Source organism: Astyanax mexicanus, chromosome 15 (genome assembly GCF_023375975.1).
Source record: "Astyanax mexicanus isolate ESR-SI-001 chromosome 15, AstMex3_surface, whole genome shotgun sequence".
In the NCBI taxonomy this organism is placed as follows: Eukaryota; Metazoa; Chordata; class Actinopteri; order Characiformes; family Acestrorhamphidae; genus Astyanax; species Astyanax mexicanus.
The window spans coordinates 21,395,677-21,420,891 of record NC_064422.1 but is presented as its reverse complement, the minus strand read 5'-3'; the positions used below and the strand labels follow the sequence as shown (position 1 = coordinate 21,420,891).

The window sequence follows — 25,215 nt, the reverse complement described above, 5'->3', positions numbered from 1 at the left end:
CACTTAGTCAGACCTGTATTGTTGCATGATGGAAACATTGATGATAATGTACAGGAACCATAAACAGTCTAATGACTTAAAGAGCTGTGAATGATCCTCACAGTGTCTCTCAGTAAATCACTTTCTAAGGAGTGATTGCATATCCCACTATTATTAGAAACTCAGCCCTTAGGCTTTCACTCACTGGCCACTTTATTAGAAACATCAACCTTGTGTTTCCAATCACTGGCCGCTTTATTAGATACACCTTACCTTGTACTTCCACTAACTGGCCACTTTCTTAAAACCACCCCCCCCCCCCCCCTTGTACTTCCACATACTGGCCACTTTATTAGAAACCCCTCACTTTTAATTCCTTTTATTTATAATTTAATTATAAATACATACCTTGTACTTCCTCTATTTGGCCACTTTTTAGAAACACCACTCATTCTTCCACTCGCTTTCCACTTTATTGGAAACACCTACCCTTTGGCTTCCACTCACTGCCCACTTCATTAGAACCGCCTGTGATGTTACTTACTGGATATTTTATTATACCCATTTTTATTAGAGCCCTTTTTAGCAACTTTGCTAACTTTGCTTGACAAATCCTTAGCTGTTTTGTGATTAACAACCAGTGTGTTGAGCTGCTGTAGTAGAGAAAGGTGATTGATTAATAGAATATGACAGAAGTGTTTACTTGTGTCTTTTTCTGACAGTCAGATGAAATGGCATGAGATCTGCCTCACCACACCAGCCGCCATCCTGGAGGTTCTGAATGCGTGGGAGAACGGAGTTCTGTCTGTAGAGGCTGTGCAGGTACACTCATTTATTCACATGTTTTTTGAGTCCCAATCTCGTTTCTCATTTGTACCCTTACCCCTTGTTTTCAGGTGTCACTGTTCCTATTGGAACTGAGTAAGAAAGAAAAAGAATCTAAACATTAATCAGAATAATTAAATAAAAATAACAAAACTGTATTACCAGTAGTGCTAAGCGGTATGACCAAAAATGCATATCACAGCATTTTGCAAGATTCTTAAAGTTTCACGCTATATCACAGTGTTTTTTTTATTATTATTATTTATTTATTTATCATTTTTGCACGACTGGGCTTAAATATAGGTTTGAGATTTGCTGTACTGTTAGGAGTATATATACAATCAAATGTTAAGGCTTTAAACTAAGGCTGGGTTTACTTTGTCCCTCAAAATTACACAATATATGAAGAAATCAAACTTAATTTGCAGAAAAACAGCTTTAACAAACTTTAACATGGCTTCCTATACAAAACTAAATATTAGAAATAGTTCCATAAACACTATAAACAGACATAAATTATTCAAAAATAAGTATTCAAAATAGGGGTGGGCAATATTATATTGTATACAATATATTGTGACACAGAAATATCATGATATTAAAAATAGGGTGATAATAGGGCTGTTCTGTCTTAAAAGTAGTCTATTATTTACTGTGAAGCTTTAAGTGTATTTATTGTATAATTGTTTTAGTTTTCAGTTTATATGCATGCACTAAATATTCTGCAATATTATTTGCTGCATTATATTATTTTATGCTATATTATTTATTTTCCCACATTATGATTATTCTGATATACTATTACACTATATTCCTGAAATGAATGAATTATTTTAGTTTTCCTATATCGCTAAGTATATCGTTATCGCAAAAATACAGCAGCAGCAGAAGCTCCAGAAGTTCCGTTCTCATGTTTCTCCTGGCAGGACAGCGTGAGACTCCACAGAACTAAACTGAACTGCAGTGCGTTAGCTTGTTATTTAATCTGGCTAACGTTAGCTAGCGAGCTCTGCTACTTTGCTTTTTTGGCAATGCTGTTCTACACAGTGCTCCGCAGCACCTCTAGAGGAGGTATGTGAAAAATGCATAACAGTTCTAAATTTCCCTCTAGTATACCATATAAACCGGTATACCGCCCAGCACTAATTACCAGGCTAATGTTCAGCATAAATATATTTATTTATTTATTCATTTATTGGTCTTGGCCTAACTTTACCTGTTTCTTTGCTTATTTTATCTTTCTTTTAGGTCTTTCTTTTGATGTTTGACAATCATACTGGTTTCTGTTGTTGTCTAGATGAGTTGTTCTTATTCCAGTCTTTTTCCCACTCTATGCAGAAGATCACAGATAATATCAAAGGAAAGGTGTGCAGTATGGCCATCTGTGCCGTGGCCTGGTTGGTGGCTCACGTTCGGATGTTGGGATTGGACGAGAGAGAGAAGCCTCAGACTATGATTCGGCAGCTCATGACTCCTCTGTACGGAGAAAACACCCTGCAGTTTTACAACGAACGGTGTGTAACCGAGTAATAAACATTACACAGTGTCACTCTACACTTTTGCCCGAAATTCCTATACAGCCATTACTAATCAGATTGGATTGAATTGGATGAGAAATACCTACTTTGTTTTATCACACTTGCCACTAACCAGTTAAACTCTTTGGTCAGTTTATTAGAAACTGCTTTCCTAGGCTTCCACACACTTTTTTTGTTTTAGTTCCCATCTATTTAATGCTTCAATTCACTAACCACTTTATTACATCCCACATGCTTGTACTTCCTCTGACGGGCCACTTCATTAGAAAGTCCTACTTTGTTCTTCCACACACTGCCCACTTCTTTAGAACCTCCTCTCTCTTGTGCTTCCACTTACTGGTCAACTTAAAATATCGCAGATATTTCACTTTCACTTTTGCAAAGTTGTGGAAGTGATCTGTTGTAATTTAGGCACTTCAGTAGCTTTTTTTTATTGTTTAAGTCATGGAATACACTTGACATTGTTCATCTTCCAGTTAGGGGTGTGCCATATCGTATCGTTCGTGATAATATCGCCAATAATTTTGAATATTGTGAACGATATTATACCCTAAAATATCGTGCCATATCACCCACCTCTATTTATCACACCAGGGTACCACTTTTTTGACCTTTTTTCTTTAGCAAAAGAAAAAATCACACTGTTCTCATTTCCCATTATATATCTACTAGAGACATATATTACATCTGTCCAGTATCATTTATTTTATTTTAATTCTGGATATATGGAGAAATTTGGAGTGCATTACTGGTATCATGACATTCTGGATCACTGACTTCTGTTAGAAATCTAATAAAATTGTTTCTTTTTTAATATCTCAGTTAGCCATATCATATTGCATGCAATAATAAAATTCAAAATAATTTTTCTAAAGTGTCTAAAGTGTCTAAAGAGTGTTTTGTCATATCGCCAAAAATATCGTTATCGTGAAAATACCATGAAATATCGTGATTTTATTTTAGAGCCATATCGCCCACCCCTACTTCCAGTATAGTCCTGTCTAGTTTAAACACAGCTAGGTCAGGGGTTCTTAACCCTTTTCTCTCTGCAAGGGTTCAATATATTTTACAAAATATATATATATAAAAATAAAGATGAGAGCCAATACTGCTTTCTAAATATAAAATGTGATAGCCAGGCCTGTATTAAGGCACAAAGATTTTCCACATGTGACTTAAAAGGGTTTATAGGGTTTTCAGGTGTCACCCTTCCTATTGAAATTGAGTAAAAAAGGAAAATAATCTGATAATTCATCAGAATAATTACATAAAAAGAACACTACTTAATTTCCAGGCTAATTTTCAGCAAGAAATGCTTAACAAGGGCTTGCATGTGATGTGGTTTAGGAACAGTGGGAAATTTTATTATTTGGTTAAACAGCAGAAAATCATGATTAGCAGAGAAATTCTGACGTTTCTGCGCTTTACCTTGTGTATTTTTGCTTTCAGTTCTACTTTGAGGTATAAAAGTGCTTCAAACCTGCATGAATAAACCTGAGTCAAGTGGGGAATAAGTGGTTCTAATTAAGTGAGAAGGCAACTCTGGATAATGTCCAGATCTGATTCCAAACACATTTTGAAAAAAAAAAATCTTTTAATTAGCATCACTCTGATAACAGGAAGTCAGGACCCTTAGGTTAAGATCTAAATAAACAGTAAAGTCATTGAGGTCTGTTCATTTAAGTTAATCAAAGCCCTTTTAAACATCATGACTAAATTTTCTCTCCGTGTTTGTCATGTTTTCCACTCTCCTCTCCACCTTCATCCATCTAGCGTGGTCATTATGAGCTCCATCTTGGAGCACATGTGCGCAGACGTGTTCCAACAGACTGGTGTGTCGCTGCGTCCAGCCGTAGAAGGTCAGGAGCCAATCCCCTACCGGAGCCTCCTGCCTGCCCGCCAGCCCATCCGTCAGGCCCTGCAGGCTCAGTTCCGCCAGGTTCTGGATAAAGGTTGGGTGGATTCACGCACACTGCACCTGCTTGAAAGTCTGATGCACATGGGTGGAGTCTTCTGGTTCACCAACAACCTTGTAAAGGTGAGTTAGAGTGGGGATTTAAATCTGGAGATACTATTGGACACTATTTTGTATAGTAAATCATTTGTATATATGTTTGACTGAAGGCAAAAGGCAGATGTTTTGCAGGTTTTCATAAATTCATCAGTTTACCACTTATTCCACCACTGAATACATTAGCTCAAATACATTTTTATCTTGCTAATTAAAGAAAAAGCAATTGCTAAACTACAATTAAAAATATTTATTGAAGACTGAACATATTTCCCAATTGGTTGCAGTTTGCGTCATCAAGAGTGTTGTATCAATACATTTGGTTGTGGAATATTCTGTGCATTCCTAGACTAACTGAATATTTAATTACAAAACTTGTGATAATTCCCATTTAATTTAATGTAGTTAAGCAAATTTGTAGTTTCTAGTTTTTAAGATTCTGCGGCTACTGTTATATTTTTCTGCATGTCAAAATAGCGTGTTAAATATATAGTGAATAGTGAAAATATCTATATATATCTATATTATGATACAATATTATCGTTAACATGCTTTTTTTTACACTGGATTTAACCTTATTTGGCCTAATTTGTTGCAACATAACCTTAAATATTATCTTAAACATGTGTTTTAAATGCAAATTTGGTGCAACTTAAATCTACGATATTTTGAATCTATGACTTGAAGGACCATTAGGGATTTTATTTTCAGTAATAATTGTTAAAATGATCAGGATGTGTCATTAGATATTAAGGAAGCATGATGAGTTAAAGCCCTGGCAGCTCTTGTCAGCAGGGCTTCAGCCAATACGTTTATTTTATCCTCTCACTCCGCCTCCTGCTCCTTCCCCGAGGTTGCCAACATACAACAGCGAGCAAGCGAGCGGTGCTGCAGCATGGAAGCTAGCAAGCAGGGCAGGTTCAGCTGGAACCTTCGCTGCTACACAGCCTAAAAAGATAAAGTTCATTTGAGCCAGTTTATAACGTGCTAACAAAACAAACACTCCAAAAGTATTCATTAGCTGATGATTAACTTACAGAGAATGACTCGTCGTTGTTTGCCATGGTAGAAAGTACTGAACTCGTCTTACACTGGATTGTGTAGATTCAGCCTTCTTAACTTGGCAACCCGAGTGAGCTTTGCGTCAGGGGATGAGTGGGCGGGGCAGACAACTCTCTGTGGTGTTTTGAAATTGGACTGCTGTAGCTATTTCATGCACTCGCTCTCATTTCCTACTGATTGCTCCTTTAAACCTTAAATTTGGTTCAAGTCTAATCTCAGGTATGGATCCAGGCATATCTGAAACAGCTGTTGGTCAAATACAGTTTTAGACAGGTGTTCAAGCCCAATAATTTCTCTACCAATTTGCTAAAAGACTAATTGTGTGTGTGTGTGTCTGTCTGTGTGTTTGTGTTCTAGGAGCTACTAAAAGAGACTCGTAAGGAGTGGGCGATTCGTGTGGTGGAACTCCTCTACAGTATATTCTGTCTGGACCTGCAGCAGGTCACTCTCACATTGCTTGGTCACATTCTGCCAAACTTGCTAACCGACCCCGCGCACTGGCACAGCCTGGCAGACCCACCGGGGAGGGCCCTCGCCAAGTAAGCCCCTCCTCTTCCTCCAAAGCCCATCTGCCCCCCCTGCATGCTTCTCCTTTTCCTCCTCCTCCTTTCTTATAGTTCTTGCTCTATACCAGGGATCAGCAATTAAGTTTGGCCGCGTGCCAGATATTTTCCAAGCCGTTATGTGGTGGGCAACAAAAAAAAAAAAAAATCTGTTTTGGAAAATGAAGTGTAATAGGATGGAGCGCTACAGACTAGTAGCTCTCCAGCCCAAAGGGTTGTTGAACCCAATTGCAGAACAGTTGATCTCAAAGCAGGTAAACCCAAGAAGAAAGGAAAAAAAGAAATAAATAAACACATCGCTCCTCGCACAGGATCGAACCCGTAACGTCAGGGTTGTGGTACAATACACTACCGCTGCCCCAGTTAGTGAGTTGAGACACAGCTGGGAAATAAACGCCCTTATATGGAAATAGGGAGCCCAAGAACGGGTGGAAACTAAAGTCACGCCGAGCGCAACAAAGAGAAAGGGGAGGATGTAAACAAATCTGGCCAGAGAGGCGTTTTTTATTTATTTATTTATTTTTTATAATTTTTCGTTCATTATAGTTAAAACGACATCACGGGCCAGATGTTTTATGCTTGCGGGCCACATCATACATCTGAGAAAAAGCCAGATCGCAGATTTAAATCCAAAATTCCAGCTCCTTAAAATGGGTTCCCAGGCAAAGGTGATCTTGTGAAAGAGCAGAATTTGCGTTTGCATTTGAAACGGTCAGATTGCAGTGACCTGAAACCAGAAACTAGCTGATTCGCTGTCTTTCCTGTTCCTTTCCGCTTTATTTTCACTTTTCAGCCTTTTCCCCCTGTCATCAGAATTTTTACTATGTGTATATCCTGAAGGCCTGTTCCTCATTCTTTCATTCAGTGGCTTCGTTTCTTCTTTCTGAATGAAAGCCAAAACTAGGACATCTGCCAGGACAGAAATAGTTCAGTCTTTTCTCTTCCCAAAAAACGCTCACACTCAAACGTTTCTAGAGAAGTGAAAATTGTTGCAGATTAATTTGCTGTGCCTCGGCCTCAAATATGCTGCATCCTGAAGCTCAAATTTGGTGTGCATTTAACTAAATGACTTGTTTTGTCATTGGGAGACAGAGTATACTTTTCTCAGCATATTAATATCATTAATGCTAACACCAAACAAAGAGTGTAAGTGCTCCTGTTTTAATATGATGGTGTGCAACAAATTTTTATACATAATATAAAATTGCTGTACTAAGAATGACAAAGTTTTTTGTGTAACAGAATCTGCTGCTGCTTGTGTATTTACTACAATTTTTGGCATATCAAAATACTACAATCAATGTCACATATCATGAAAAAAATATAAAAAATAAAGGTAATATAAGGTATACAATATATTGCCTACCCCTAATTTCAATGCCAAGTTTGATGTGACATAATCTCAAAGTTTTTGTGACTAAAACCTCAAATTTGACTTTAAGCTTAAATTTGGTGCAGCTTGAATCTACAGTATGGTGCGAATTAAAAATCTAATTTAATGTGACGTCAATCTCATATTATATGTGACTTTTACCTTAAATATTGCATAACATTAACCTCAAATACTGCATAACATTCACCTCACATATGGTGCGAATTAATCCTCATATTTCATGCAACTTGAACCTGAAATTTGGTGCCTCTTTTATCATAAATTTAGTGCTTCTTTATTCATGAATGTGCTGCCTCTTTAATCATCAATTTGAGGCAACTTAAAATTAAATTTAATATTAATATCACATTTGATACAAAGTAAACCTGAGAGTTTATGCGATTTAAATATTCAATTTGCCAGGATGATCTAGACAGACATTCCAGGCTTTCAAGTAACTGAATGCCTGATTTATGCTTTTTCAGGTTTTATAGTGAAGAGGCCAAACACAGGGCAAAAAGACAGTCTCTGTTATATAACCACCCATACATATCTTATAAACACATATCATGTCTTTTACAAGTGAATGTTTAAATAGAAAATGTTTCTTTGCTGCTGCTGGATCTGAGTGATTTGTGTTTAAATCCCTGATAAACTCTGAAGAAAAGTTGGCAGAGTGTCAGGCATTGACATTCCCCAGGTTAAGCTCAAATACCATACATTTTTTCTCTCTCTTTCTCTCTCTCTCTCTCCCTTTCTCTCTCTCTCTCTCTCTCTCTCTCTCTCTCTCTCTCTCTCTCTCTCTCTCTCTCTCTCTCTCTCTCTCTCTCTCTCTCTCTCTCTCTCTCTCTTTCTCTCTCTGTGTTAGGTTGTCTGTGTGGTGTGCTCTCAGCTCCTACTCGTCTCATCATAAAGTCCACACCTTGGCTCGGCAGCGCAAAAGACAACGAGAAGATATCGAGGTTAACGGATCTCTTACTCATCTGCTTCTGATTTATCTTATTTTACTTAATTGATAAACTGCCTGAATTATTTTTGTTCATCTTGTATTATTAATTTAATGAAATTGATTAATTATTGATTAAATGGCAAACAGTATTATTTTACCCAGTGCATTTTTAGTAAATTTAGTACAGAAAGGAAAATAATACCATAGTAAATAAATCTATAATCACTGTGGCATGCTTAGACAGCCTAAAAATGCAAAGGCCTGAGACAAGTCACCAGTTATATAGAGAAGCTGCAGGCCTTTTATCCAAACCCTGCATTGAGCAACACTTAGCAACATCGCACTGCTTATTACCTGTATATAGATTTGAAAATGAAAGTTAGATTAAAGCTCATAATGCAGCATAAGGTTATAAGATACTGCTTATTGCTGGCAAAGTAAAAACCCCCATATGACTGGCAGGAATCTGCAGGATGGTTAAGCTAAGTATAGAAGGTGGTGCATTGATCAGTGTGCAGCGTAGTTGCACAAGCGTTATCTTGATGAACGATTCATTATAATTATATCCATCTGAAGTAGGGGTGTCAGAAAAAATAGATGCATCAAAGTATCCCAGTATTTTGAATTGCAATACTGTATTCATTTTCAAAATAACATTATCCATTTTATTTAGCAATTTACATGCAAAGATTGGTGTCAAACAGTGGTTCATAATGTGCTGTGTTTAACCCTGACTTCTGAATAGCAGTCTTTAGATTCCACTGTTACGCTTGCATAAAAAGTCTGATTATCCTTAATTAAAACAAAAAAAATATGACCAGATAAGTTTTGTAAACAAATGCTGTGGATTTATGATGTCAAACTGCGTGACGGGAAGAATTAAATTCCAAAAAATACCAGTAAATCATGTTTGCAAACGTTAAACCATCTGTAAATAGGCTGACCCTGAAAAGAGACTGGCTTCTATAACAGGATAATGATTCAATATGTACCCCAGAACCACAGTGATCACCTGAAGAGACACAAATTAGATCCTTTCTGTAAAGAATTGTAAAAGCTGCTAAGACATTTAGTTCCAAAAGTACAGCTCTGAAGAAAATTAGACCATGTGAGTTTCTGAATCAGTTTGTCTGATGTTGCTATTTATAGGTATGTGTTTGAGTAAAATGAACATTGTTGTTTTATTCTATAAACTACAGACAACATTTCTCCCAAATTCACAAAAAATAAATGTGTGATTTAGAGCAGAAAATGAGAAATGGCTGAAATAACAAAAAAGATGCAGAGCCTTCAGACCTCAAATAATGCAAAGAAAACAAGTTCATATTTATAAAGTTTTAAGTTCAGTTTTAAGAGTTCAGAAAACAACATTTGGTGGAATAACCCTGTTTTTTTATCACTGTTTTTATGCATCTTGGCATGTTCTCCTCCACCAGTCTTACACACTGCTTTTGGATAACTTTATGCCACAAAATTCAAGCAGTTCAGTTTGGTTTGATGGCTTGTCATCATCCATATTACTCTTGATTATATTCTAGAGGTTTTCAATTTAGTAAAATCAAAGAAACTAATCATTTTTAAGTGGTCTCTTATTTTTTTCAGAGCTGTATGTGTTAATCCCATTTAATCCAGTCCATATTTTTTAATGAATTAATAATTTTTTTGTTTGTTTTGTATGAAAGACAAATTAACTGTGTATTAGGATTTGATGAAAATTATTTGGCTTTGAGTTTTTTTTTGTTGTTATTTCTTTGCATTTTTGTTAGAAGAATTAGAAATAAAATGATCAATATTATTACAATATTATATATTTTTTCTCTCAATCTAATATCAGAAATTCTTTCTTGTTTAATTGTATTGATAAGATAAAAAACGGCCCTTACTGTGTCTTTAATTGATCAACAGGACTATAGCAGCCTGTTTCCCCTGGATGATACGCAGCCCTCCAAGCTGATGCGTCTGCTGAGCTCCAACGAGGATGAGCCAGTGGTGTTATCCAGTCCAGGTCAGTCTGTCCGATACGATGATGCAAGAAACTACCCTTCCCAGACAAATTAAACAGACCATAGTAAGCAAGGGAATTGATGATGCAGACCCAGAAACACTAAAGCCTTTTTCACATATAAATCTGGAAAGTGCCAGGAGCATCAGTTTCACACGTACAGCCAGAGGCTTTTTGTGTCTGGCGCTTTCTCACTTTACAAGATGTTCCTGGTGGTTTAGGCTAGGCACTGTATCTGTACAGCTTTCCAAATTCCAAATAAAAATATTGTCATTTAGAGCATTTATTTGCAAAAAAAAAAAAAAAGATGCAGAGCTTTCAGACCTCAAATAATGCAACAAAAGCAAGTTCATATTTATAAAAATCAATATTTGGTGGAATAACCCTGGATTTTAATCACAGTTTTCATGCATCTTGTAGTATAGACAATACTAGTATTAAACACAAGCTCACCTATTTATGACCAAAAGAGAAATAGCGATATACAATATTACGTATTATTTAAAAAAAAACACATTATTTGCAGAAGTCTCTTTAAGACAGTTGAGAGTCATACCCCAAGGGGGAAAAAATGTTTAATGGTAACCTGTACAGAAAGTTTTAAATACAGTATGGCCATGTTTTTTTTTTTATCTTTATCTTAATATAAAACTGGTTTGAAAATACAGTATCTATATTAGCGATATTTTGCCAAGCCCTATTTTGTAGCTGAATCTCCTGGATGGTTTCCTGTTGCAAACTGGATCTGAAATTCAGCTCCGCTCCAATGGTGTATATGTTGTTGTTTAGGTTGTTTAAACTATAATGAACGATAATGAAAAAAAAATGAAATGCTTCTCTGGCGAGCTTTAGTTTACATCCCTCCCCTGTCTCTCTGTCGCGCTCAGCGTGACTTTAGTTTCCGCCCTTTCTCGTTTTTCCGCATGTTCTTGGGCTCCATATCTCCTTATAAGGGTGTTTTTTTTTCCCGGCTGTGTCCCAATTTACTAGCCAGGGCACCGATAGTGTAGTGTTGGATTCCGTGTGAGGAGCAGTGTGTTTATTTATTTATTTTTTGCTTTTTTCTTGGGTTTACCTGCTTTGAAATCAACTGTTCTGCAATTGGGTTCAACAACCCTCTGAGCTGGAGAGCTACTAGTCTGTAGCACTTCATCCCATTACACTTCATTTTCCGAAACAGATTTTTTTTGGGCCCGCTGCTAGTGGCTTGGAAAATATCTGGCCCTGCCATGAGGAATCGTAGTAAATTTAAAAGTGTTAAACAAACCAAAATACTCTGAAGCATTTAGGTGCTCTTGTCTGGGGTGCTGTTAACCTGCGGTGTCGAGGTGTATCCAGACTTTTGACTGTTGCTGTACTTCTATGCATCCTTTACATTATGCAAAACATCCACTAGAGAACAGTTTAGAGTTTCTGACACCAGACATTGACAGTGGAGGAGCTAGACATGTGATAACATCTATTTTTATCCACTGTTGCAGAAATAATTGTAATAATTAATGTGTTTGGGATTCTATGGTCATTGTATGCAACTGGTGAAATAACATAATAAAGCAATCATGTAATTATTGTAAAATTTAAATTATAAATACTGAGATAAATAAATAAAATAAACAAATCAGAAATATCGGCTTTTTCACCTCAATTGCCTATTTTTCTAAGAAATATTACTTTTAATATTAATACTATAATCAGCAAAAAATACTAAGGTGGTGGGGTGGGGGGTTGAGTAGCATTTGATGCAGGGTTCGTACGGTCATGAAATTTTGGAAAAGTCATGGAATTTTGAAAATAGCAATTTTTAGGCCTGGATAAGTTTTTAAAAATAAAAATACCCTGAAAGTTTTGAAAAAGTCATGGAAGTTTGTGTGTCTCTATTTTGAGCTAAGAAAATACATCAGCTCAGAGTTAATTCAGTAAATTATCCCTACTCAATGGAGCTCTCAGGATCTGACACACATTTTATTATAATAAATTGTGTCAGATTAATTTTATGCCTACTATAACCAATTTTGATTATAGTTTTAATAGATTTGTGGTTTTATTGTCCATGTCTGCACTGTTTTAAAAATTGTATGGTCATGAAAATGTTCCTTGAAGGCATGGAAAAGTCATGAAAAAAATCATAGAAATTAATTGTTTAAAAAGTGTATGAACCTTGTTGATGGAAATAACTCATTGCTTACAGTTAAACATAAGAATGGATGTTTTAATGCTCTGTTTTTTTGTGGAAGTTGGTGGCACAGCAAACACACCATAAATGCACTAAAGAATGGATTCCACTAAATCTCATGAAATTTGTAAGCAAATGTAAAAAGAAACTAAAGCCGAAAAGAGTGCAGTGTCTATGATGTTTCTTTGGATGTGATGATTTGCTCAAAACCATTTGTTTAAACCTTTTGTAGGTGACCGGACGATGAGTAGCTCACTTTCAGCCTCGCAGCTTCACACTGTCAACATGAGAGATCCCCTCAACCGTGTTCTAGGTCAGTTCTGTATGTGTGTGTGTGTGTGTGTTGTGCTGTGTTTGTGTAAAATTGTGTGCGTCTGTTTGTATATTTTGCTTAGTACTAAAGTGGGGAAAAAAACTGGACACGTTATTGTTTAAGAACTCCAGCAGCACCGCTGTGTTAGATTCACGTAGTACCAAACACACGCTTACTGTCCTCTCTATTAAACTGTCCTCTAGTCTCATCCTCTAGTCCTTTATCAGTGGTCACAGGACACTTCTCACAGGATGCTGCTGGCTGGATGTTTATTGTTTATGGATTATCTGATTATTTCTAGTCCAGCAGTGACACTGAGATGTTTATTTGTAGTAGTTAATGCTAATACTGCTCCAGCAGTGCTAGCCGGGGTTAGCAGCAGGCTACAGGCCGATAATACTCGCCTCTGAAGGGCGAAAGAGCTAGTGCCTAGCGCGGTTAGCGGCTAATGCTAATAATGCTGGAGAACTAGACTGAATCTCCTGCATAACGCTACACTTCAGCAGAGTGGCTTTACTGCTCCTTACAACCTGACTGGTAAAATTAATACATAAGGAGCACTGATTATAAGGCGCACTGTCGATTTTTCAGAAAATTAAAGGATTTTAAGTGCACCTAATAGTGTGAAAAATACGTTATGCAGAGAAACTGAACTGAAAGTCTACAGTCATAACCCTCCTTGTGTAAAAACTGTTTGGAGTTGTTGGGTAATCTCTAATACACTTGGCTGTGTGATTCTGACACTATGCCCCAGTTTCCCAGACCAAGTTTAAGCCAAATCTCAGACTATAAAGGCTTTCCAGTGGTCAGTCACTACAAACATAACATAGCCCTGAACTAGGATTAATCCACGTCTAAAACAGTCTTAGCTGTAACTTGGAACCTTCATTTTCTCTGAAGCATCTGTTTCTCATTCCTGCTCTCTCTCTCTCTCTTTTTGCCTGTAGCTAATCTGTTCCTGCTGATCTCCTCCATCCTGGGGTCCAAGTCTGCGGGTCCTCACACTCAGTTCGTGCAGAGCTTCGTGGAAGAGTGTGTGGAGTGTTCTGAGCAGGGCAGCCGCGGCAGCATTCTGCAGTTCATGCCTTTCACTATGGTGAGAAGTTAACCTGCGCATCACAAACCAGTTTCACACATGCAGTATTGAGTCAGCTGTGGCGAATAGTCCCTCTGTGCTCTGGTTATGTTTCCAGTTTTGAGTTTTTTGTGGCTGATTTTCTTTTACATTTATTTTTTTTGTATTTTTTGAGTAGTACCTCACAATTAAAATGATTAAAATGAAGGTGATACAAATGGTTATTTGAGCAGTGCTATGAGAAAAACCACTCACTAACTGTTAAAAGTGGGGGTGGATTTTTTAATGTTTTTTTTGTATATGCTGCCTTCAAATATATTGAAGAGATATAGTTTTTTTTTTTTTAAAAGGTTCATTATAAGGTTCATATATATATATATATATATATATATATATATATATATATATATATATATATACATATATATTGCTGCACTAAAAGGTAGTAATTCTCATTTGTGAAAGTTGGGTTTAATGTCACTTTGAAATAAAGTTGGAAAAAAGTAAGCAATGATATTATTTTGTCATATTTTTCTAAGAATAACTGAAAAAAATACTTAAATGTGGTATATCATGATATGTATCATTATCGTGATTTAAAACATATCATATCGTGATATATGATTTTTCCCATATCGCCCAGCACTAATTAACAGTACTTTTTTTTTTTTTTTTAACCATTTTGTTGTTTCATGGTAAATCTAATGTTTTTGCATAGGTCATAATTTATTTTATTTTTAAGAGAACATAAAAATAAAAATGTTTAAAGTGACGGTCCATATGCATGCTAAAAAATACTTCTAAAACATGCATTGTGATTCAGGTTCTTTTTCGAGTTAATGAATCTGAGGATTTGTGTGAGAATTCCGTTGTACTCTCTTTTATCTTGCCAACTATTTTCAGTTAAAATTCTGCGTTTATTGGGTTAAACAATGTGTGATTGAGCAGATGAAGTCCGAGTTTGCCGTTCTGATATCTCCATGTTAGCGGTAGCTTTTTTCCAAATAGCCGTTTATAGCATTTTTATATAATAAATGTATTTATTTTTGTGAGTGCAGAGGCTCTTACTAAATATAGTAGTTTAAAATTTCTTAATTTCTTTTAATTTTTCTTAACTTTCTTAATTTTCATGCTTTTTGGAAGTGGTTAACCACTTTTACCAAATAATAATAATAATAATAATAATAATAATAATAATCCTTACACTTAGAGTAAAAAGGCAAAAATTTACAAAGGTAATGCACTGTATATTTACAGTAGTCTGTAGGTGTTACATTACATTCAGTAACACACGTTACATGGTGTGCACTATTCATAGTTAAATGCAAAAATGATTGAGACATAACTGGTCTGGTTTTTTCAAGTAAAAATAAGTGAAACAAATTTATTCATCTTACCTCAACTTATTTAAGCAATAATACACGAGTGGGAGTCCTATAACGTGCCAATATTAAATGTTATAGCACGAACCTTGAGTGTATTATTGAGATTATACCACAGTTCCATGATCTCTGTTTATTAAATTAAGATTTTGAGTTAAAGAGGATGAGAAAATACGATCTGTTTGGTTATAAACACTCTGCATCGTTGCTAGGTGACCTGTATGTGGAGGAGTATTTACAGGGAGAGCTTCGATTACAGTGCCTTACCAGCTGATAACGGCACTCATAGAAAGCCTTTCAGCCAATCACATTGCAGGGTCAGAACTAACTGTGGTATAATTATTAATAGGTCTATTTATCTGTTCATCTGCTTAATTTAACCTATTGGAAAAATCTAGCTACAACATGCATTTTTACCCAAATATGCTAAATTCAACAAATAAACTGGGCAAATAATTGTGTATTAAAGTGTGAAGGAGCTGTAGTATTGCTGTAGTATTTATTTAAAGTTTTTTTTTAAATATAAATCTTCTGGCCTTTTCTAATGATAACTGTAAAGTGAAAAAGCCATAGACCTACAAAGCTAATTTAGGGAAAGTTATTTTGTAGCTTAGATCTGTTGAGTTTGGCAAAATAAATTTTCAGTCAGTAATTGTATGGGGAAAAAAAACAATAATTTAGCCAAATATACAGCATAAAAAAAGCATCATCTATAACTTTCATCATTTATAGCCCCGGCAATACTAGTATAGATTTTAAATGAGAGAGAGAATGCTGATTAAGTGTGTAAAGAACAAGATTGAGCAATTTTCTAATTAGCAAAGATGTCAGATGTTTGCGGTGAAGCAGATTATCATCTTTACGCTTTTTCTCTCTGTGTTTTCTGTAGGTTTCTGAGCTGATGAAGCTGCACGCTTTGGCTAAACCTAAAGTCGTCCTGTCCATCACGGATCTGACTCTTCCTCTGGGCAGGAGAGTGGCAGCCAAAGCTATTGCTGCTTTGTAGTATGGATACACACACACACACACACACACACATACTAGCCTTCTTCATTTCTTCAGTGAGCGCAACCTTCCTGTTTAATCCCAGACAGGCATCTCTATACACCCATTTAACATGCACTCAGCTGCGTCCAGCATTTGGTGGAACGGCCTGTAAATCAGATCAGATAAAACAGAGATAAAGACACACATGTTCAGTGGGAGTGGATCTTACCTGCACTTGCCTTAAAGCAATTTTTTTTGGCTTATATCCAGCGTTCCTATGAAATGCAAGAGGGGTTTCCAGTAAAGCGTTTTTTTTTTTTCCATCCCCAATGACGGTGCATAAAATGTTAATTCTCAGTTGGTTCTGATTTGAAGGATGTGGTCGCACTTGTGAAATGAGCTGCGTTTCATGTATTTTTGGCAACAGTAGCAGGTGTTTACAGTCAACCAGAAGAAGAAACTGCAAACTGTTTGATTTTTGTATATAATATTTCTGTTTTTGTACTCAATAAATCATAAGAAATATTTTTTTTTGTTTTTATTCTTTCTTTCTTTTGATATTTGATTAATGCAGTCATATTAGTTATTATATTGCGTAAAATGTATTATTATGTCTTTTCATCACCAGCAGCTTGTCAATATTTTTATTGATATCTGCAAAGTATTACTTTTACAAGAATTACATGAGCTTAAGCGTTTTTTCCTCATTTTAAGTACACGTTTTTTTTTTTCACCTACACTTAAAATATTCACAATTTTTTTTACTTTCACAGTCATTCTGGAACCAAAAGAAGTTTTTTTTTTTTTGTGCGTCACTTAAAAAAAAATTAAAAACATTAAGATTTAAGATTAAAAGGCAAGAAATTTGGTTATACATATGAAATATCAGTATGAGTCATCAGCTATTTATCTGAATGACCAGCCCAAAAAAAGAACATAGAATAAGGAAAAAGATAAAACGTGTATCAAGTCGAATGTTAGACTGAGAATAACATTTTAAAATAAACTTGTAGACCCTTTATAATAATATTTAATAAAAATAAAATTATTAAATTAAATTAACTCATAATAAAATTTATACTGCAACCAGAAACAACCTTTGACATTTCTGTAAAATAAATATTTTTACAATATTTTGAGTATTTAAGTGTTTATTTAAGTTTCAAACTGATAATCATAGTAATCATTAAATCAGTGTTTGTCTGATACATGTAAAGTAACATTAACTCATAATGTATCAGTTCATTTTGTTAATCTGTTGTTTAATCAGTACTAAAAGTAGATAAAGTTTTGAGTTATATCGAAACATATTCAGCACAGATCTTGAAGAAAATTTATTTGCAGTTTTGTAATCGTTGTTTTTGGGAAAATACTAAAAAAATAATCTAGTTCCTTACCAAAAAATTAGACACATTCTAATTTGTGTTCATTTTTATCATTATTATAACCTATGAATCAGAAAAAAAGACTTAATGGAAAGAAAAATGTGCTTCCTGTTGACCATATATTGCTTTCCATGGAAGATAAACTGTGTAAATGTGAAACCGCTGAGATTAGATTGCATCAACACTGACACTGACTTTGCCCCTCACTGATTTTTCTTTTTAATGAAATCATTTATTGGTTGATTCAACATTTTCTTGGAAAATATCGTGTAGGATCTTGTGCTACATTGGGAAGAACCATTAAGCAAGAAAGTCTATTAGTTGTTCAGACAGTGAATGAATAATTCACTTTCAGTTCCTCACTAATGATCAAAGAGTTTACTTGTGAAACCAGGACTCTGCATAAGCTGTGTAGTTTTCTGTATTAGCTAGATTAACTAGATCAGGGGTCACTAATATGCGGACCCAAACCGATAAACTACTGATTAGGATTTAATTCGGACTGTTTTTATTTAAAGCGGCGGAACTTTTCTTGTCTTTATGGTTTACGTGCTTTCAGCGCAGTAAACTTACAGACTAATCACTTGTGTTGTAAGATCATCAAACGCTCCTCTCTGCCAATCAAATCTGTGTAGATGCGGGAGGGCGGAGCTCACAGTGAGAGGCTGCAGTCGGAGAATAAAGTGAGAAAGGCTAATTCAGATGGTGCGCACCAGAAAAAGAAATTAAAATACTACATTTATAAAACATACTAACAGTAAAAATGTTAAATAAAAAAATAAAACTCCTGTTTTTTTTTTTACTTTTTAACAAAGCTGATATCTGATATATCATGAGAGGCAGGCTAATCTAATATAAATAAAATAAAATAATTATCATTTTGAAACAATTATTAAGAGTGTTACTATTTTTTGTATGATAAATCTATTATGTAATTATTGTGACAGGCCTATTTAAAACAATACATATTGTTGAAATATACTGAATAGTATTTGTAATTTGATTTGTCTTTCAGTTGTTGATGACATAAAACACTGACAAAACTACTAGACCGTACTAAATTTTAATTAAATACCCCTGCAATAGACTCTCAGAGTCCAGTAAAGAAGTACAAATACTTCATTATCTTAAGTAGAAATTTTGGTCATCTATACTTTACTGGAGTAATAATTTTTCAGATGACTTTTTTTTTTTTTACTTTTACTTCTTCTTACACTTTCACCCAATTATTTGTACTTTCTACTCCTTACATTTTAAAAATAGCCTCATAACTCATAAAATTTTATTTAATCTGGCTTCTTAACATAAAAAAAAATAACCCTATCCAGATAAATATCTCCATCCAGATAGAATGAATTTCATTGTGGTTGGATGAGAAATATAAACATACCATTCCGATACCCTATTGGTTCATACATGATCCATCTTACCTGCACATCACTCAGCCCCTTGTCACACTCCAGCAAGAATGTAGCAGATATATTTAGCCTAGTAAGAAGATGATCCGTGTAGAAATACAAGGAAACTCCAGAAAAACGTCCAACTAAGCTTCTTTAATATATTTGAATTGTACTAAAAAGCATACATTTTTATGGGCATATGTGAAGCTGAAACATTAACAGTTTATTACATTATAATTATAATAGCTTTTAGAATAATGTGTTTTGGGCAGGATGTTTTACTTTTTTTTTTTACACTTTTAATTGAGTAAAAAGCTAAGGTTCAACTTTTGAAGAAGTATTTTAAACTCTAGAAAACCTGCTGAAGGCAACAAAAGACTTGAGACTGGGAAGGAGATTCACCTTCCAGCAAGACAATGACCCTAAACATACAGCCAGAGCTACAGTGGAATGGTTTAGATTAAAGAATATTCATGTGAATGGTCCAGTCTTAAATGGCGAGTATCTGTGGCAAGACATGAAAATTTATAAAGAAGAATCAGCAAAAATCTCATTCTCTAGATGCGCAAAGCTGGTAGAGACAAACCCCAAATCACTTACAGTTGTAATTGCAGCAAATGATTGATCTACTAAGTATTGATCTACTTTTGCACGTCACACTTTTCAGATTTTTATTTGATATTCATTTTGTAAACCATGTGTCATTTTTGTTCCACTTCATACAATACTTTGTGTTTGTCTATCACTTAAAATCTCAATAAAATACTTTTAAGTTTGTGATTGGAAGGTGACAAAATGTGGAAAAGTTTAAGGGGTACTAATACTTTTGCAAGCCACTGTATGCATGACTACATTTTTATTGCAGTGCTGATGCCAAAGCGTCCCTGACCGTAAAGCACCGCCCACATTTGCCACGTCATTAATGTCGTCAAAGCATACATACATAACAGTGAAATCTGATTGCTGTTGGAATCAGAATATCGTCGCTGTCCTATAAAAAACACTTATCTCCATTTTTGTCTATTTTTAGTTTACTTCATAATTTGAACAGACACTGTGCCAACATTTCTTGATGAACGGAGCAATAGAAACTCTTCAAAAAGACCTGAAATAAACTCTTTTTACATTGACTTCCATTTAAAATTTACAAGGTTTTTTTCTCTCTCCTGTAAAGTTGCTGTTTTGGAGATCTGGTGTTTTTCATTGGACAGCGACGATATGCAAATTCACTGGTTGGGTACTGATGTTTCGCTGTAGTGAGCTGCTGCAAAAACGGATATCTTTTTTTCTGCTGAAAACTAACTAAAATGCCTCCTAATCAAATGTCTCAAATATATTCACTTTCATTTAAAGTACTTCTATAGAAGTTGAAGTTTCAACTCAAGCGTTTTACTTAAGGAAAACTGTAAAAGTACTGGTTTCAAAACTACTTAAAGTATAAAAGTAAAAGTAATGTATGGGGGGAAAAAAATAATTAAGGACAAAAACTCATGAAGTACTTGGAGAAAAGAGACACTTGTGGGGTTTTCCCCAAAGAAGAGAGTGAGTGGCATCCGAAAAACCACATGACTGGAAAATGACCCGAATGGAAACGGGTGAAAGAAAGGAAGAAGTACAAACACCACATCTGCGGCCAAAAACTGTGACGAAACTCTACTCCTGACGGACGTCGATGAGAATACCCCCGTACGTCAGTCTGTCATGAGGATGTGGATGTGTAGTACGCAGGGGATCCCGTCTAGCTTCCACATTTTCCGCAGAATACGAAACTACACTTTTCCCTTTAGCTTTTTATTTACTAATAATTTACCAATTTCATGATAACTAAATATCAACAAAATGAGTACCCTTGAAATCCTTACTTTTCATGATTATACAAGTATGAGGGTACCACTTAAAAAAAAGACTACCTTTATAAATGGTTTATAAATGGTTTACAATTAGTAATTATTAATGGTTACTAATTAGGTTGTAAATGCCTTAAAAATCATTAATAATCAGTTATAACACATACGTAGGAAGGGCAACAATGACCTGTTGTTTGCCAAATAGTGAACCCACAGCCATCTATTTTCTTGCCCTTCCTACATATGTTTTATAACTGATTATTAATGATTTTTAAGGCATTTACAACCTAATTAGTAACCATTAATAAACTGATTGTAAACCATTTATAAACCCTTTATAAAGGTAGTCTTATTTTAAAGTGGTACCAGTATGAGAATGTGAAAATCAACAGAAAAGCACTTGAAACAAAGTAATTGGGTTTTTAAAAAGTGTTTGGCATTTATTTGTTTTTGTTATAAAAATAAAACATACAATATGATGCACTACGATACAGCGCTACAATTGTTTTTCAATAAACATATAACATTAAAAAAAATGTTATATATATATGATCAATAAAACCGCTGTGTGCATTTCCTCAGAAACTAAACTTCCTAACATAAGATAATGTTGCGCAAGGAGTGTTCTCATAAATAGAACGTTTAGGAAGTGACACAGCAGCAACTCACGAAATGACTCAGAAGTCAAACGGTGATAATAAAAATAAAACATGATAAATAGTCATGGCATTAACATTAATTGTAACATCATCATCTTCATAATAATAATACAATAAATAAAAAAATAAATACAAATAAATAACTTAATAATAAATACAATGTACCAAAATTTCATTGCATCAATAAATACGTAGTGCGCCTGATTCAGATGATCAAGAAGGGGCAGGAACTTGTGGGTATGAGAAGAAAAAAAGGGAAGAAAAAAATAGAAAGGCTGGCCTGGAAAACACTCATCATCATCATCATCCTTACATTCATCACACTTTCATCACATGATAAGACACAACACACAGTGGGTTTCTTCACTTGGAGAGATCAGAATGGTGTTCAAATGACTGTGAGGAATTTGTGTTTGTTTCTACTGCTCACAGTTGCGTAACGGGTCATGCATTTTTTCTCAGTTTGAGTAAACATCAAAAGAAAAAAAAAGTGTTTCTTCTAACGTGGTTCTCGGTTTGTATGTGAAAAAAATGTTACGTATAAAAGTAAACAAGACACAAGATGCGGTGTTGTACCGATGTTGCTAACGGTGAATAAGGCGGCGTCCCCTTTACATCCCTTTACAACTGTCCTTTTCCTGCAGCCCCTAATAAGCTCGACCAATCAGTTCAGTGCCACCGTCGTCTGGCTGTCCGAGTCAGGAAATAAGATCGAGTGCATGCTCCGGAAGCTTCGGCTGACGTCCTGGCTGAAATCCCGCAGGTGGAGCAGGACCAGGTGTGCTGCTACCTGTGACGTATATTCATCTTCTAGTTGAGGAGCGAGGTTCTTCTGCAACTGACTCTTCAGGTCTTCCTGGGTTTCTGGGGCGCTTGTCACTCCTGTCTGGCTCTGCATCTGTAAGATACGAGGGGAAAGATGAGGAGAATACTATAAATATTTACATTCACACATTCATATTTGCAATGCTGGGGGTATTTGGGGAGGTTTTGAAGCTTCATGAACCCATAAATCTGAGTATCAAGAGATCAGAAATAAAAAAAATCAGGCAGGTACTTGTGTTTTTCTGTTGCATTGAATTTGTAAGACATGATTAGAAGGTCTTAAAGAACTGCCATTTCAGATCTGTAGAAGTGCCTAAAGCAGAAGTCATGTTCTACATGGAGAGAAACATTACTCTACTGTAGTCCTTACTACCTGACTACTGGAATATTGCAGATATGGAACTATAAAAATCAGAGCTTATGGCGCTATTCTTGTGAATGGGCTCTACTCAACTCTATTCGCTTTTTAGGACAAGACAAGATAAGACAAGACATTAACTATACAGGTGATGGAATTTGACCCCTGCCATTAACCTGTCCTTGCTGTGGAGACACACAGGGACATACACACTAGTGTATTAGAACATATGCCCAAGAGCTGCAGTACCTGTAAAGCATTGTGGGTTTTAAGGGGCCTTTGCTCAAAGGACCAACATTTGCACCTTGCCAAACCTGGGTATCGAACCCACTTCGATAATACAGTGCTCTAACCCCTGAGCCACTACTGTCCGATGATAAACTGCAATGGCAGACAACATATGACACTGTTACTATATCATCTCTTAAAGGATGACCCAGTAAAAATGAGACAACTTTTACTTTTACCAGATTGTCCTTTGTTGGTTTTTGTGACAAGTCATTGCTCACCAAGGTCTGCAAATATCATGTTTTAAACTGTACTGAAAAAAGGTGCAAGGTTCAATTTGCCAAATGGAAAAGCAAGAAAAATCAAGTCAAGAGTCGAGTCTGGTAGTGCTCAATGGTTCCATGCTCAAGGTTCATCCCAAGCAAGCAAGTAATCCTTTAAAAAAATTCGTCGTACCTTTTTGACCTGTATTAGAAGATCTCGGATGTCGTACAGAAGTCCATCCACCTCCTCAGGCTTGACGAGCGCCAGGTTGCTGACCACTGTCAGCAAAGTTTGGTGTAACCTGAGACCTTCAGCTATCTGACCCAAGCAATCGCCCTGCAGGAAGAGAGAGGGGGGGGGGGGGGGGGTTGCAAGAGGTTAGGGATTGGGCAAGTAAAGGTCACAGACTCGCACTCACTTTGAAGTCGCTTGAGCTTTTGTCGCTTTTGGAGTGATTAATTTTGAAGTAATGAATTACACAATTTTTTGCGTTAAAACATTTAGACTAAATGACAGATAATCTGCTCAGAGAGATAAACCCCTCAGAATATCTTTACAAGACCCTTTTTCCTTCACTACCTTCAATTACTTCATTAAACGAAGATAATCAATCGTACATACCAGGTTTAAGCTGTCCGAGATGGGTTTGAGAGCTGGTGCTGTGGTTAAATTGAGGACCTCCTTCAGGTACTGGAGTTTGCCTGAGTCATTGCCGTCCAGAGACAGACTCTAAAAAAAAAAAAACACAAATTGAGAGGAAAAAAAAAATGTGTTCAGACAGGACTAGGATAAGCATAGTTTTTCAGATAACCATCAAAAACGAAGACCAAAGCCCTGTCTGGTCAGAGAGGCAAGGGACAGTTCTTCCTCAGGCTGAAATTCTCCATAGTCTTAGATCAGAAAGGACATCTGTGTTTCTTACCTCAGTATGGATCCAAGCCTTGTGCGCTGCAGGAGTGTCGTTGAGGATCTTGCTGATAAGGCTGTGCCCGTTTTCCAGAGCGTTCTCGAAGGCAGGATTCTGCATGTCTCTCCACATTGCCGGCATGGGTGCAGGGCTCACAAGGCTCAAGGCACATAGAGTCAGGGGGAGTCCTGGGAAATGTAGGACAGAGACACAATGACTATTGGTTCAGCCGCAGGAGGAGTCCTGCCCACTCCAGGCCGTGCAGGATTCCAGCAGGATTTTTCCAGCAGGGGGCACGCTGCACTGCACTTGATCGTTATCTCCCAGTCTCCAGATAGAAATGATACAGTGAGGTGCTTGCTTTCTTTTGCTTTTATTAGCAAAGAAATCCCCAGAGTATCTATATCTGTATCTCCTTTTCTTTAGTAAGTGTTTCTTAAAGATCTCAACTATTTTCAACTTTTTTTTTTTTTTTTACAGAACAGTGTAGAACAGAACTTTCCCTATAAGAGTTTGTGAAAGTAATGGTAAAGTAACTTCAAATAACTTCAAATATGAAATCAAATACTCACCGAGAAAGAGGTGCATATTAGCTTGGCTGCCTTGTGACAGTTTCAGTGAACAGAGGAGATACTGGCTGCCGACTTTGAGGAGTAGTGCTTTTTAAGTAACCATGCTGTGAAGCGGAAACTCCCTGATGTCATTCACGATGATGAAACTCACTATTTCCCCTCTTCCGTCTGATAATCAATTGTGTTAATTTATGTTCAGTATGTCAGAATGTTTCATTAATGTGACGGAAAAAAAAGAAGAGAAAAGAGAAGAAAGCAGTTCAGTTCATTTATTTAGTTTATTTATTTATTATTTATTTGCTATTACTTATTTATTTTTAAGTTTTCAAAATTTGATCTTCTTTAACATGTCCTATTTATTTTAAATTTACACTCTACTTTTTTTTAATGATTTCCTGTAATCTTCCTTGTAAGAGTTTTGAAATTCGATTGCCATGTTGACTAGACATGTCCTAGACTTGTTTTTTTAGTACAGGAACATTTTTAGGCTCATACTCACAAGTTGGAATATGACAGGAAGTAATGAAAGCAGCCAAAAA

At 35.8% G+C, this 25,215-nt stretch overlaps 2 protein-coding genes across 3 annotated transcripts in view; one reads left to right on the top strand and one right to left on the bottom strand.

Moving 5' to 3' along the window:
• med24 (mediator complex subunit 24) overlaps nt 1–16,756 on the top strand; it is a 44,634-nt gene extending 27,878 nt beyond the window's left edge. For both annotated transcript variants that reach the window (XM_049464841.1, XM_022669169.2), the window contains exons 18-26: nt 702–801; nt 2,143–2,318; nt 4,116–4,380; nt 5,773–5,954; nt 8,219–8,312; nt 10,205–10,304; nt 12,707–12,787; nt 13,735–13,883; nt 16,134–16,756. In XM_049464841.1, the coding sequence (XP_049320798.1) occupies nt 702–801; nt 2,143–2,318; nt 4,116–4,380; nt 5,773–5,954; nt 8,219–8,312; nt 10,205–10,304; nt 12,707–12,787; nt 13,735–13,883; nt 16,134–16,250 (1,264 nt within the window). In that variant the 3' untranslated portion in view covers nt 16,251–16,756. The remainder of the gene's footprint in view (nt 1–701; nt 802–2,142; nt 2,319–4,115; nt 4,381–5,772; nt 5,955–8,218; nt 8,313–10,204; nt 10,305–12,706; nt 12,788–13,734; nt 13,884–16,133) is intronic.
• Nucleotides 16,757–21,277: 4,521 nt separating this feature from the next.
• On the bottom strand, nt 21,278–24,890 carry csf3a (colony stimulating factor 3 (granulocyte) a). The gene is made up of 5 exons (XM_007255159.4): nt 24,677–24,890; nt 24,120–24,292; nt 23,819–23,926; nt 23,390–23,533; nt 21,278–22,420 (listed from the first exon to the last, which is right to left on the bottom strand). The coding sequence occupies exons 1-5, from the start codon at nt 24,690–24,692 to the stop codon at nt 22,187–22,189; spliced, it is 675 nt and encodes a 224-aa protein (XP_007255221.3). The 5' UTR covers nt 24,693–24,890; the 3' UTR covers nt 21,278–22,186.
• Between the last annotated feature and the right edge of the window lie 325 nt (nt 24,891–25,215).